General features: G+C 41.2%; 1 protein-coding gene across 2 annotated transcripts; it reads right to left on the reverse strand.

The window, feature by feature from the left end:
- Positions 1–857: 857 nt before the first annotated feature.
- mfsd1 (major facilitator superfamily domain containing 1) lies at positions 858–11191 on the reverse strand. Of its 2 annotated transcripts, XM_030109328.1 has the most exons (17): positions 10947–11191; positions 10737–10789; positions 10284–10396; positions 10154–10196; positions 9967–10034; positions 9550–9658; positions 8691–8793; positions 8042–8140; positions 7744–7855; positions 6689–6745; positions 6132–6288; positions 5039–5136; positions 4804–4916; positions 4650–4697; positions 4355–4421; positions 1179–1284; positions 858–954 (listed from the first exon to the last, which is right to left on the reverse strand). In XM_030109328.1, exons 1-17 carry the CDS (start codon positions 11107–11109, stop codon positions 895–897), a joined length of 1569 nt encoding a protein of 522 aa, XP_029965188.1. In that variant the 5' UTR covers positions 11110–11191; the 3' UTR covers positions 858–894. The 2 variants fall into 2 exon arrangements, with proteins under 2 accessions (XP_029965188.1, XP_029965187.1); XM_030109327.1 differs by lacking the exons at positions 858–954; positions 1179–1284 and adding an exon at positions 2149–2914.
- Positions 11192–14899: the final 3708 nt, after the last annotated feature.

Consider the following 14899-nt stretch of genomic DNA (forward strand, 5'->3'; position numbering starts at 1 on the left):
ATACCAGGAAGATTATCATCTGAGCGCAACCATGATCTCCTTCAAAGTCTGGAAACTAGTGGTTTAAGCTGCTGTGCAGATCCTCTCCTTCATGTTAGAGGCTCCGATCAGCAGTGCCAGAGGCTGCAGTTCTTGTCGAGGAGTAGTAAGGAGGACAGAGTGCAACCCGGCATGTCTGCAGGACGAAGACAGCACAAGCAGGTCTGGAGAATAGAGCCCATTCATCAGATAATTACTTCTACTACAGGCTTCAGTGAGTCACGTCACCGAGGAGCTGCAAACAAGTCAACACCCCTCACTGTGTGCAACATGCATTCACTAATTTAATCAGACGTCAGGAAAGTGGATTTGATAGATTTGATATAATTCAACATTCAGCAGGGCAAACACTTCCCCATTTATGTTTCATTTTTACATACTGCAACAAGTTCTAGTAGCTTGTTGTAACATAAAACCCTGACAGCAAAGAAAACATGAGAAATAAAAATGCCAGGACTGGAACTGAAGAACAATTAGTGAAAACTCAGACATCATGGCATTTGAGAAGTCGGGGGAATGGGTGCCCTCTGTTGTTTGAAGAGGATCAAGTCTTCAAACTGCATCCATTCACCAAAAAGCACGAGTGGAATTTCACACAGACCAACAGGACCGCCTCTCTACAAAAACACTTCATAAACAAAAAAGCAATTCAACAAGAAATTAACATATGGAGGTAATAACCCAAAAGACTCATTATGTGTGAAGGTTAAAAACACCTTTAGGCTGAAGAAAAAAAAAAACATCACTCAACAAAAAGAGTACGATTTGTAGACATCGTATTTTATTTAGTACATGTTTTTTTTCCACAGAAACAGAATTGAAGTGTTGGAGGAGCAGGCGGCTGAATGAAGGACGTCATTTCAAAATACTCCTGTGGGCAAGCGATGACAGATGTGGAGAGCAGTGGTCTGGGAGCTGAGGCAGACAGGACAAGATGGATTAAATAAAAAAAAAAAAAAAAAAGAAGGGAGGGGGACACTTTGGACCAAGTAACAGCACTGAAGCAGCAAAAGCCTCATTCTAAAAGGAGGCTAATGAGGGAACCAGATGTATAACAGACAATGTTTTAATGAACACATTTCTGCATGAACCCTGTCTGATTCATGATTCCAGTGGATTTGTGCCTCTCTGGTGCGTACCTGCGTGCCCAGCCTGGAGAGGTAGCGGTTGCGTAAGCCAAAAGCAGACATGGGTGCCAGTCTATCGAACTCGGACGACGTCAGTCTACTGCGCCACAGTTTAATCCTGCAGAAATAATGATGTTGCTGACTGAATATCTCTGTGTCCGACAAGAGCACAATTATGCAAATATAATCAATAGGATTAATCACGCCGTCTGCTGCAAAGGAGAGAGAAGATAACTTACCGCCAGTCGTATTTGGAATAATATTGCCCAAGTTAAAAAAAAAGAACAAAAAAACAGAACTCAATTTGTTTTGTTTTTTTGTACAAAAAGACTTGTTTATTACATGTTTTCTTTTTTTCTCTCCAGATATCAAACCAGATTTGGCTTTACAAAATGATTTGGGGTAATCCCAGAAACAAGTTTTTTTTCCTTTCTTTTCTGCATTCATCTGTATATTGTCTACAATTTCGTAAAATATTGTACACACATTAAAAGCATTTCGATGAATCAACACAAACATTCTCAAGCAATAGCTGCACTGCATCAATGCAGCAAGTGCAAATGGGTGACAGCTGAAGAAATCACCATGTCTCTGTCTGGGACAGTGGTTGTTAGAAAATGTGCAACTCCAACGCTTCAACTTCAGTAACCTTCTTTCTTTACACGTGTTGGAAAAATATGGACTGGGACTTATTTTCCCTACTGAGGTAGTGAATGTTAATCATCCACAGTCTGTAACCCCGACATCAACACAGCCAAGCCAAACGTATGATCATGTTACTCACCAGCACCGCATAATCAGAGCAAACTGCCGATTAGTCGTACTGATCAGATGAAGCAAATATAAGTGTGAGGTTGCGTCTGCAACAAATTAATTACCTGAGCTTGAAAAATGAGCACAACATAATCCCTGTACAGGAATTAATATTTAAAAGGGTCCCATTAGAGGAGAAGTTTATAAAAAGTTAAATGCATTAATACTCTTCCATCTTTGTTTTTTTTTTTTTTGAGTAGTGTCTAAGTTCATGATGTGGCAGAAAAGCTCATGAATTGGAAAAAGGAGCAAAGAGCAGATTACAAAATTAGGGGATGAAACAATCCCAATAAAGTCAAAATGATTAAAACTGAATATAGACTCACTGTGCATGAGGAGAGTGCAAAAAGAGGAGGTTATTGTCAATGCCGACAGTTATTTACATACACGAGCCTCAAAGTTCTGCTGAGAAACGTGGAAAATCAGTCCCATAAAAATCAAGATCAAAACAGACTCAGTCTTTGAAATACTCCTATAAAAACAACTGGATTAATAGAGAGACCCTTCCCAGTTGGACTCATATATAATAAAAGTTATAACTATTTAATAGCAATAACAGGCACCTGTCCATGAGTTAAAAGCCTCATCTTTTGATGAACAATTAAAATAACTTAAAATGGCTTTAAAAACTTTTTTAGCCATCTAAGCATCTTTCTCTCTCCCTGAATAAACGTCTTCCTTTAATCCGACTGCGCTCAGTAAATCTGAGCCACTAAAATGTGACTTGGTATGGATGTGATCAGCTGCTCAAACAGGGTGACACAGCTGTCAAAGCCACACAGCCGCTTCCAGCGTGAGGAGCCACGGATGACTTCAGTGGGCGGAGTCCGGTCCACAGCCCCGCCCCCCCTGGCGGCACACCGACAGCTTCTGGTTGGACGGTGCAGCCTTGGTAGCTGTGAGGCCCAGATCCATGAGCGCTCTCTCTTCATCATCTGGAAAATATGAGAAAACAGAGCAACATCAGTCAATCTGGGATGAGTGAAATGTGACTAATGAGGAATTAAGAAATAGACAACAGAAACAGAATTCACCTCATTCACAGCCCAGCGTGAACCAATGTCATGTTAAAACCAAAAAAAAAAGGGAAGAGAACCAAAACTAGTACTGATCCCCAGGTGAAGAAAGGCCTGCTCTCTTAATGTAAAATAAACCATAAAAATGTAGTGTGTTAACACACACAAGTTGGTTGGTGAGCTAAAATACAAAAAACCCACAGCTCAGATGACAAGAAAAGCATAATTTTTTTTCTCATTGTAAAAAACAGGCCTCGTTCCAATAATGTGCAGTTGGGAAAATAAGGGAAAAAATGAAACTAATTCCATCTGTTCTTTTCATTTTCATCTGCCAGTTATGCTCATGAGCTGTGAAATTTAAACATGAATTTCCTTTCAGTAAACAGTCACTGCCACAATTTGTAATATGTTAACACCATATATTTATGTAAGATCTAGTTTTAGATTTAAGTGCAAAACACTGCTTGTTAAGTTTCTGCACGTGTGTGTCGACTTCCTGTAAGAAAATTTAATTACGTGTCGTGAGTGTCTTGGCTGTGACTCCATTTCACCCAGAGGTGTGAGAAAAAGACAGGGGTGAAAAAGGAAGTTATTCCAGCTTTGTTCAAACCTTCCGTTTCAACAGGCGCCTTTCTTCTGAACAACTGACTCCGCACAACGAACGGGTGCTGGTCTCACTGCGGGAGGGGGCGACGTTATAATGCTGCCGAGAGGACGACGCACTGATGGAGGCGCAAGAGGAACTGGAAAAGTCTCCTTATGAAAAAAAATTTGTCTGCAAAGCCAAGTATGAACCTTGTTGGGCTCCTCAGACCGAGGTACTTCAAATATGAATTAATTATTGCTGTAAATTATTACTGGATGAATCAGACCATGAATCATCACAGATTACACCCTGAACAAGTCGCTCAAAAAAAAAAAAAAAAAAAGTACAATCCCTGTAAAACACTCCCATGTTTCCTAGCTCAGTAAATAAACAGCTCACCAACACGACTGCGCACCGACTGTGAAGAACAAATGTAGAAAAGCTTCATTTGATGACTCCATTTTTTGACATAGACCTTATTCAGCAAATTGAAAATCATGCTCAACGAATAAAAATAATAAGATTTAAGTTGATTTATGCTGTAACAAATTCAGCTGAAGCTTATTAAACTCCCTGCAACGTTCAGCAAAAGATACATGCAGAATATCTTAGTGGGAGAGCCATCGCTGAGCTCTCAGGCCTTCTTACGCACAAGACAGTGAGGCCACTTGATTATAAGAGTAAGTTCTTCAACATATCTCTGAGAAAAACATCCATTTGGATAAGTGGATGGAAAAAGCTGAAATGGAGGGAGAAGGGTCAAAGCTACTCACTCGGCGTCTGGAGTGGATTCTTTCTGCAGTCGAGCTCTGGCTCCGGCCGACTGGTTCAAATGTCCTCCTGGAGGAGGAGAGGCAGAGGGGGAGGTCAGGGGGGGTGATGGTAAAGAGAGGAGAGTGCTAAAGAGTGAGAATAGTGAAACGATATGTGTGGATTTAAAAAAAAAAAACAAAAAAAACAAAAAAGAAAAGCTTGAGGAAAAAGTCTCAGACGATGAATATGGGGAAGGCTGTGAGGAGTGGGAGAAGTGGAGCGCCGGCTGAGATCAAGGCTCCAGTCTACTCGTACCTTTGAGATAATCCACAAAGTACAGCGCCACCACTGCCATCAATGCAACTGCAAGAAAGAAAGAGGAAAAAAAAAAAAAAAAAGCTTTAAGACTCATTCAACAGTATGAAAGAATCTGACACTACACATGGATCAAAAAAAAAGGAAGACTGACTGCAGATGCAGGCACAGAAAAAGACTTCTAAAAACAGGTATCCTCTGGTATCCAGGATGGCTCCTGCTGCCATGGCGATGAGCGCAAGTCCCAGGTTCTGGATGGACTGCATGCTGGTGGACCAGAAACAGGCATGTCAGCATGAAGGAAATAATGCAACTAAATGATGTTAGGCGAAATGAAACCAAGCAGGAAAAACACGTGTTCAGGTGTTTCATCGTTCACTGGTACATACAAGCCATAGGCGGTTCCCAGCTGATGGTCCGGAACTACAAAGGCAACCATGGGCCACAGCGCACAGGCCAGGAGAGAGTACGACACACCGAGGAGCGACTGGAAAACAAAACACACACACACACACACACACACGGTAAATGTTCTAGACTTGTATAGCGCTTTCCACACTGCTACAGCAGAACTCAAAGCGCTTCACACCGAGTCTAGACCAGCGTGCTGTAAGCAGACCAGACGCAGGATGAAACAGACCTCAGAAGCGCTGTATGCACAGAGCTTTTTGTAACTTAAGTGCATAAAGATTGAATTCCTGCAGCTGTTTTAACTACTTCACACATTTCATGTGGTGCCAATGAGTTCTAACAAAATCAATCCAACATGCATTGTTCTGCATGCAGCCCGGCACACAGTGCTGTTGTGGAAGAAGGCATGTGGGAGAATGCACTTCTCGGCTGCTGCGCACGTATTTTGTTTAAATCTATTGGTCTCATGTTGAAAATTTGATTCAACACTAAGCCAACAAGACCAGAGCGCAAACTTCTGAATGTTTCTCACACTTCAGGGTAATTACACCACAAGTAAGAACAGCCTCCGATCTATGTTTGGCCAACTGAGGAGATTTCCTGAGTTTATATTTTTATTATTTTCAGTTGTAAATAAATAGTTAATCTTTGTACAAAAAGATCTGAAGCAGTTTGAGCAAAATGCAACAGAAAACAGCGCTCAAGAATGCATATGAACTGGTACTGATGCAGGCGTCTTCCCAACACGTTACTCTTCAGTTAAACAGAAATCAATCTTACAATCAATTTTTTAATTTCTTTTACATAGAAACTTCTATTACCCCTACCAAGAAATCCTGGAAGCATGCTCCAGATTAAAACAAGGTGGCTGCACAGCAAATCAATGGGTACGCCGGACAAAAAGTCAATAATAACTTGAAATTCACTTTGTTCTTCCACCGAGCCTCCACAAACGTTGCGGCTGGCGGCTCCGCCGTCTAACAGGTGAACCGCGCCACAAAATACGCGACATTTGCTCAGAACGCGGTTAATTAACGCGACGTGCACTGCTCTGGCCGCCAGAGGCATTACCATGGCGATCCACGGATTCCAGAAGGTGAAGGCCAGCATCATGTGAGCGGCGAGCGTCGCCACCACGGCGATTATTACCCAGATCACATTTCTGCCAGTCTTATCAACCATAAAGCCCAGAAGAGGAGATGCAGGGGCTGAGATGATGTACACAATGCTGCAAAAGACAAAAAAAAAAAAAGGCAAGAAAGGTCAATGTGAAAAAAGGCGCCTCATTATGACAAATATTTTCAATAACAAATCATCCACACTAATCAATACACATGGGAAGAGAAACGTTTGTCTGGATTTATCCTTTATCAAGATCCAACAAAACCCAAGTGTCTTTCGGTCGTATGAGATATTGAGTGAAAAATGGAGCAACGAGACACAATCTTGGTTAAATATATACATATAAACCGTTTCAAGGCACTCAGCTATGGAAGTGATCTGTGGTGGTAGGAAAAAAAAAATCCATGCACCCCAGCAGAAAGCATACAGCTACAGCCAATCATCACAGCGCCACAGCCGGGAGGTAAGCCGGTCTCAGCAGCCCATTGAAGCCTGACCCGAGTTACCTGTTGACAGCTCTGGCCTGGGCCGGGGAGAAGTTGAATTTCTCAATGAAGAACACCCTGGAAAATGGAAATAAAACACAGCGGGTCATGCTACGACGTGTGACGGAGCCTTTATGCCGATGCCGATACAATGACAGAAAATTGAGTTCAGTCCTGCAGCTAGGAAACTCCCACTGTTCCATACATTGCTTTAATGTACACATTAGCATGAAAACCATTCGCTCTGTAAGCCGTGACCTGTGAAAAACCTGCCAGTTGCTAAGTGATTTCAGAGTGCCTCTGAGTGAAAGAAATACAGGTTGCGTTAGCTGCGATTGTTTTTCAAATCCATTTGTCAAGCCTCTTTTCCATTGATGGCTTCCCCTCCCTCGCTCCCATCAGAGCACAATGCTGCGAGGTTAGACGTGTTCACACTGCGGCGATGTACTAATTTAGAGGAGGTTTCTCCGCTCGATTCGTACCATGCAATCCAACGAGCTCCCAAAGCTTTTTGTTTAGGTCGACTGCTTCAATCGGGGTTAAATAACAATAGTGATATTCTTTTCAGGCACGAAACATAAACAACTGGTGCTGTTTTTCAAGTAGCACACATGGGTAAATGCTTTTTTATTCTGAAGAAAAGGGTTTCAAGGAAATAACTGCTTTTGAGGAACATAGCTGCGGGGAAACGATACAAATACTTATTACTGTTTTGTACAGTCAAAATAAATATTTGCTACGAATTCAAAGTGTTATGAAACAGATGCAGCATGATCCATTCGTTCTGCTGCCAACTGTATATTTGTATGTCTTTAAAAAAGTACCTTACATATGCACCGATTAAGTTACAACTATGTGTATAACAAAATAAAAAACAAGCTTTTTTAAGCTTTTCTGACAAAACCACACACAAAAGATTCATTTGAAATGCTGTCTCATTTCTGCGTCTCAGACAGGCTACATCCAGCAGTAGATCTTACAAAAAAGCCATAATTCAACCATATTACATTAGCTATTAAAGTCAAATTTGATGTTTTGTTCAACATGTTTGCATGGAAAATGAATACGATACTCACTGTCCCAGTCCAATGAAAGGGAAAACGGCGACGTAGTAGCCCACACAAATGATGAAGATCAGCCACAGAGAGAGGGGAAAATTCTTCACATCTGTCAGCTGGATCACTTCACCTGCAGTGAAACACAAAGACAGACGCGTCGCTTTGTATGTAAACTGTAAACCAATACAGAGGAGTCTGTTGTCATTTGAAGACACTCTCCCAGGAAAGAGAAACCAGTGACCGTTTACGGCATAATGTAAAACTGGGAAGGAAACTAGGGGAAAAAAAAATATCCTGATAAGTTAGAGAACATTACCAGTTTTTCCTTCCTCCTTCTGGAGAATCCTCTCAGCTCGTTTATCAAGAAATCCCAGCACAACGGCACAGAACAGCGAGAACAGGCAGGTTACAGCAGCTAGGAAGAGTAAAGTGAATAAGAAATGTCAAGCTGAATACCAATGAGTCCACAGAATCATTTTGTTTTGCTTTTAGTGAAAGATAATCATGGAGTGTACACCAAAATGCACTCTGAGTGCTGCTCTTAATGCTCATGTGATTCTCGGGCTATCAGATTAGAGTTTAACTTACAGCAGCGGTGAAGACTGACCATAAAAGAAAGCGCACAAGTGCAAGGTGTGCAAAAAAAAAAAAAGTGGAGGCCCTTTCACATCACTAAAAAAGTAGCTGAGGGAGAAAATTACAAGAACCGACATCGCTTCCAACTCTAGTGATTCATCTGAGGCAGCAAGAAGCACTTTTAGTTCTCTAAACCACTTCTCTCTGTCCCTGCCTGTGTTATCTGAGATCATTAGTTACACAGAGAGGATCCGGTATCCTCAGCACAGCCAGAGATGTAGCGCTAGTAACCAGAATCTTAATATGTCACAGGAGCCAATTTGAAGTGTCTTTTTCCTTTTCCTTTTCAAGGGAAGCAAGATGTGAATTCATAAGCGTGTAATATTTACCTATCATGAGCGATGCGCCCAGTGTCGTGTGTCCCGGGGAGCCAGTGGCGTCCATAACTCTGCTGTAGACCCAGCCCATGATGTTCATGTTCACCGTGCTGCCCTTGAGAGAAGCAGAGAGGAGGGAGCGCACTTGAAGTATGATTTTACTCTTATAAATGGAAGCTGATTTAGTCTCATTCCAGTCTTATTCCAAAATGGATTAAATCAACTTATTTTCTGATTTTTGTTTTTTTTTGTTTTGAAGAATTGCAGAGAGATGAAAAACCAAGCTATCACATGCACACTCTTTACTCAATGATTTGGCAACATTTTCAATCTCAAGTCATTTTGAATAAGGTACAACAAGCTCGGCTAGTCTACTTGTGGCCAGTTCTCATGCCCCAAAATACAGTAATTTCCATTTTTAGCTTTAATTGGGTGTATTCATCTATCGCTCTATCCTGACGAGTCTCTCAGTTCCTGCTCTGAAAAGCATCCCCACAACATGATGCTTCCTCCACCATGCTTCACTGTGGGGGATGGCATTGAACCGTGATGAGCAGTGTTTGGATTCCTATAAACACAGTGAATCACATTCATGCCAAAGAATGAACTGATTGCCAGTTAACACAGGTGGACTGCGATTACAGTGGAAACAGGAGGAACCTGAGCTCCAGTTTGAGCTTCATAAATTAAATAAATAATAAATAAAAATGAATGTAGTCCATTTCAAAATAAGGCTGCACCATAACAAAAAGTGGAAAAAGTGAAACAATGTGAATGTTGAGTGAATGCAGTGTAGTGTTAGAAATAATAAAAGCACCTTTTTTTGTTTTTAAGCATGCGTAACTTCATGTACCATTAGCAGCGTACTAACCAGGCGAGCCATGCTCAGCTGAAGGCCAAACACCAGGTTGAGTTCTTTCCCTTTGAACCAGTTGACTGCATACGTGTTTTGGGCCACAGCCAGGGACTCTCCTCCAATGCTGCTCAAAGAGGAAACAAAAATGGAAAGAACGTTTAAGCTGAGTCAAAGTGGTGGAAAAAAGTAAAAGCAGTGAACCAATAACAGGACCATGGGCAGCCTTCTTATTTTTAGTTCTGTTAAGTAACTCAGGCATCAGATATTAGATGATTGAGTGTTGTGTTCTATAAATGAGGAGACTGGAGGGCTCCGTTAGTCGGGGATATCTGAAACGTTGGGGGGAAGTTGTACTGATTGATGTCTTCTTCATTGAAACTTTTTTGTAAGTTAAAAAACAAGTACGTAAGATGATGAAAAACATTTTCTTACCCAAATACAAAACGCCCCATTTCCATCACCCAAAACTGGTTCGCCAAAGCTCCAGCGGCAAATATGATCTGAGTAGATGAAAAAGTTAAAAAAAAAACCAAAAACAACTCACATAATCTAAAATACATTACACTAAATAAACCTGGCATTCATTCTGTTTAAGATGCACAGATCATCATAAACCCACCTGTCCAACACAGACAAAAAGGGAAAAGAGGATGGTTCCCAGTCTGGAATGAGAGCAGTGGTAAACAAATGTGATCTGCAACGAATTGCGCAACACTTACACAACCTATTGACCTCCATATTTGAGCTACCTGATCCCAAAGACCCTGTCCAGCAGAAATCCCCCAAAGAAGCAGAGAAACACGTTGGGCCAGGAGTACCAGGCATACAGCTGCATGAACTTTGCAGTGTTCAGGTTCATGTCCTGGTAGGAGAAACACAGCATGGTGTGTGAGAATAATCCACTTAGGCAGAGATCTGCAGCATTTATGAAACAAGCCACTTCTTGTGCTGTTATAGGTGAACCAAGAATTAGTAGTGTGCACATTCTAAAACACATAAAGCATGGTTTTTTTTCACATTTATGTTTGAATGAAAATTGTGAAAACATGGATTTGTGGACAAATCACACATATATGAGATTGATTTGAGCTTCAGGGTGCAAAGCCCTTTCCCAATGGTGCCACGCTGCAATGCTGCTTCCTCCATGCTGCACACCCTGAAGTGATCCTGGGATGAATGTGAAGCAGTGCTGCCTGAATCACCTGGATGACTTGAGTCTGGAGAGCAGCTGGGTTGTCATAACAGAAGTAGCTTCCTGGAAGTAAACACGCGGAGTATTGATTGTTACCAAGCAGGACAGCACTTAACAACACGTGAACAACAACTTACAACAAACACCTAGCTCGACTTTAATTTGTTTCAATAAAGTCCCTCCAACAACAACACGCCAGGATGTTTTCTGAGCCGCTCACCGAATCCCAGGAAGCACATGAAGCACAGCACGACCACCCGGTGCGGGAGACGGCTGGGGTCGCAGATGGCGGCCAGGGGTCTGCCGCCTCCTCGAGGAGCCGCGTCCTCCTCCTGCTGCTCCTCCGCTCCCAGCAGGCTCTGCTGCTCCTCGATCTCCGCCATGTTCCCGTGTTTGTGCGGGGAGACAGGAGGAGAGAGGCGGCAGGAACACCGTGGATCATATGACCGAAAGCCAGGGACTCACGTGACCTGGTGTCTCCTCGCCACAGTTCCTTACACACGGAATCAGTAGCGCGCACGCGTGGCATTACGTGTCATCGCCACGTGTCACGTGACATCACGGTAACGTCATGTTGGCGCGCGTGTCTCTTCAGTACGTAAATAAGGAAACAGGCGCGTGCACGATCTTTTTTTTTCCCAAACAGGTCACAAGTAAAAAAAGGAAACAATGGCACGTTTGTGTTTAGTGTCTACAGCAGTGTCACACCAAAGAAGTAATACAAAAGAGCGATCTTATCCAAATGTATTTCATTTTATTTTATTTATTTAAACATCTCACCAGTGAAAAATAATATGTAACATATATTTGTGTTTTTTTCCTTTTTTCTGTACTGCACTGTAATTTTATATGTGAAACGCACTTTCTAAATAAAGTTTGCTTACCTACTTAAAATTATTTTTTGAAACCCACTTCACACACTATGTTAAACAAAGTGCTGAACACAAGTTAAAAGCATTACAAGGAAAAATACAAATCTAAACAACAGCAAACACAAAGAACCCATCTTTCCCACCCTCCATACCCCCCCCCCCCCCACACACACACACACACTCACCATTGACAGTCATGAGACTATATCAAGAGACAGTGAAAAGAAAAGAGCAAAGTAAAGTAGCATGCAAAAATATATGAAAAACATGGAAATAAACAGACTGCTCTATTTCAGAAAAACAAATTATTTTGGGGGGAATTTTCATTCACAGCGATCTTAAAGGGATACTCTAACATTTTGGCAAATTGGCCCATTTAGCGCAATTCCTTAGTCATTTCGAACAGCATACTTACTTTTTTTGTGAGGGCGAGTTGTTGTTTATTCAGAGGCGAGTCGGGGAAGGTTTTCGGGACGGACACAATGGAAGTGGATGGTATTTTTGTTCCCCCTCGTCAAACTCATCAAATACACAATCCAACAACCCCAAAACACTTTGGTGGAGACATTATAATCCGCACATTCACTACGCTGTGGAACACCAACAAATAATATTGTCGCGTTATGACACTGAAGCAAATACTGGGAACTACTTTTTCTTTTGAAATCACTACGCCCAGACGCCATATTTAGTAAGTAGTTCCATCTTAGCAATCTTCGCATAAAAAACTCAATCTGGTAATTTTGCATTAATATTTCACAGCGTATCACCTTTGAATAAACAACAGCTCGCCCTCACAAAAAAAGTAAGTATGCTGTTCGAAATGACTAAGAAATTGCGCTAAATGGGCCAATTTGCCAAAATGTTGAAGTATCGCTTTAAGAGTTTACAGAGAAAAGCTTGAAAAATCAAGAAAGATCCACAATGAATATATCCTCTATACTGCTTCTAAACTGTGGAGGGTCATGGTGTGCTGGAGCCAATTCCAGGTAACTGTGAGCGAGGGCAGGGTACACTCTAAACAGGTCACCAGTTCATCTGGGCAAGCAGCAAAGAGCAAAGACAGACCACGCACAATCACATTCACACCTAGTTGCCTTTTTTGGTCACCAGTCAGCGTCACATGCATGCTTTTGACTGCAGAGGAAACTGTAATGATCATTCTTTATGACCAAGGCATGCAAAATAGCAATTCCTCACAATGAGCTGCAGCAGCAGATGGCCAAACCAGAAGCCACTTCTGTGAAACAGAAATGGGAAACTGAGGCTACAGTTGACGCAGGCTCACATCAAACCACAAGTCTTTTTTTCATTACATTCAAAACTGCTCAGTGTACTAATGGCACTGATGTTTACTCCAGTTGCACATAGAACAGAAATGTACAAGTACATGTAAAGAGAGCTACTTGAAAAAAAATGTGCCAACATATTTGTGTTGTGTTGCAATAATCCCTTTGCGGTTTAGTGTCTGCACTTGTGAGCACAATGTGGGCCATCTTGATAATGAGCTTGACAACTTTAGAAAACCTGCAGCTCCCTGGTCTTCAGAATACAGCAACCCACTGCAGAGAAATAATTTCTCAAAGACATCGATAAAGTATCCGATTAAAAAAAACAAAAACCAAACAACCAGCTTGACTCAATTTCATCTGGCACACAGTTTTCTTTTTCAGCAACATAACAAAAGCATGCTGTGGTGAATGAGGTTCTGACTTCCTCTGTTTGGTAACCCAGAAGAGACATGAACATGATGTGTGTGCATGTTTCTCACAGGAGACGAAAGATATCCCATCAGCCACTGAAACAAAAAACAAAACAGTACCCTGTACCAAATAGGTCAAAGTTATTACGGCTGACATCACGAGGTGGTTAGTTGGTTTACAATGTTTATTCTTTTTTTTTGTTCATTTTTATTTGCTTGAAAAATGTGTTCATGTTCATAACTTCATTCCAGATCATGAGTAACTCAGTCAAATGTGGAATCAGACTCCAGCACTATGCTTTCCCAACAGAACTGGATAAGAGCAGATTTTTTGCCCCAAATTCATACAATTTGTAGGTGTATTTATTTCTTATTCTATTTATTTATTTATTTATTTATTTATTTATTTATTTATTTATTTATTTTGTCTATGCTTCTTCTTTTATCAAGATGAACCACAGTTTATGAAATGTGCTCAATGTCATAAACCCTGTCCAGCATGTTTTGGCTTCAACATTTGTGGAGCTGTTGGGTTGTCTGTCTTTATGGTTTACAGTCTTATTCCAGGTGAGTGTCAGCATGATTCGTGTATAATATGAGCTTCTGCCAATCGCTGAAACCATTAAGGTGTGTTTATAATGTATTTCCCTCTTGGGGAAAGACTTAAGTTATTGCATTCAGTTCCAACTTATTTTCATTCAGTGAAATTGGACCTTTTGAGAAATATGCAAAATTATTTCATTATCCTATACCATATAACCTTAATGTTCAAATGGGCCATCTGTCCAGGGTGTGAGACATTTCCAAACATGCTGATTGGTACCACTAATGTGTACACTGACATATGATTTTTTTTAGAAGAAACTGTCAGCCTCCACCTCGATCTGGTCTCTACCTATTTTGCTCTTCTTTGCACCCAAATTTGATCTGTGCATACAACCAGGCTACACTATCTTCAGGGTTTATTTAATTTCCATGAATGTCATTTAGAATTCCTCATAATTCACTACTGTGGGGTCATCTGTCGGTGGATTTAATCTGAGGGTGACGAACGGTCCTTCCCCCGGCTGCAGTCGGTGCTCTGACCGCTCTGTAGCTCATTAATTTCCTGCCCAAATATCAGCCTCTGTCGTAACCAGATGGGGGTGGGATGGAGAGAGATCATATTTCATTATTGCATTAATCAAATCCACATGGGGAGGTGATTATAAATCAGGAAGGGATGTGACATTAATCCTGTGGAACCAGTTTGTGACTGTTCGGAAACTCATCTTTTAGGGTGGTGCAGTGTTGGGAAAAGTCCATTTATTCCAGTCCTACTTGTTGTTTTTCTTTCCCTCTCTCTCTACTCATGTTCAATTTCCTAAAAAAAATAATCAGACATTCGTACAGTAATAAACTCTATTTCATATTTTTGCAAATGCATGCATCTTCATTATGCATCAGTCTATTTGGTGTTGATTTAATGTTATCAGACGTTGGATCTTAAGCGAAGCTAACCAGGATTCCTACAGGTCCACTGCTCAATTCCCACTGTGCATTAGATATGGATCACCCCTAAAAATGAATAGAAACATTAAAAAATACAGTCATTTTGAG

This window comes from Salarias fasciatus, chromosome 14 (genome assembly GCF_902148845.1).
Source record: "Salarias fasciatus chromosome 14, fSalaFa1.1, whole genome shotgun sequence".
Taxonomy (NCBI): domain Eukaryota; kingdom Metazoa; phylum Chordata; class Actinopteri; order Blenniiformes; family Blenniidae; genus Salarias; species Salarias fasciatus.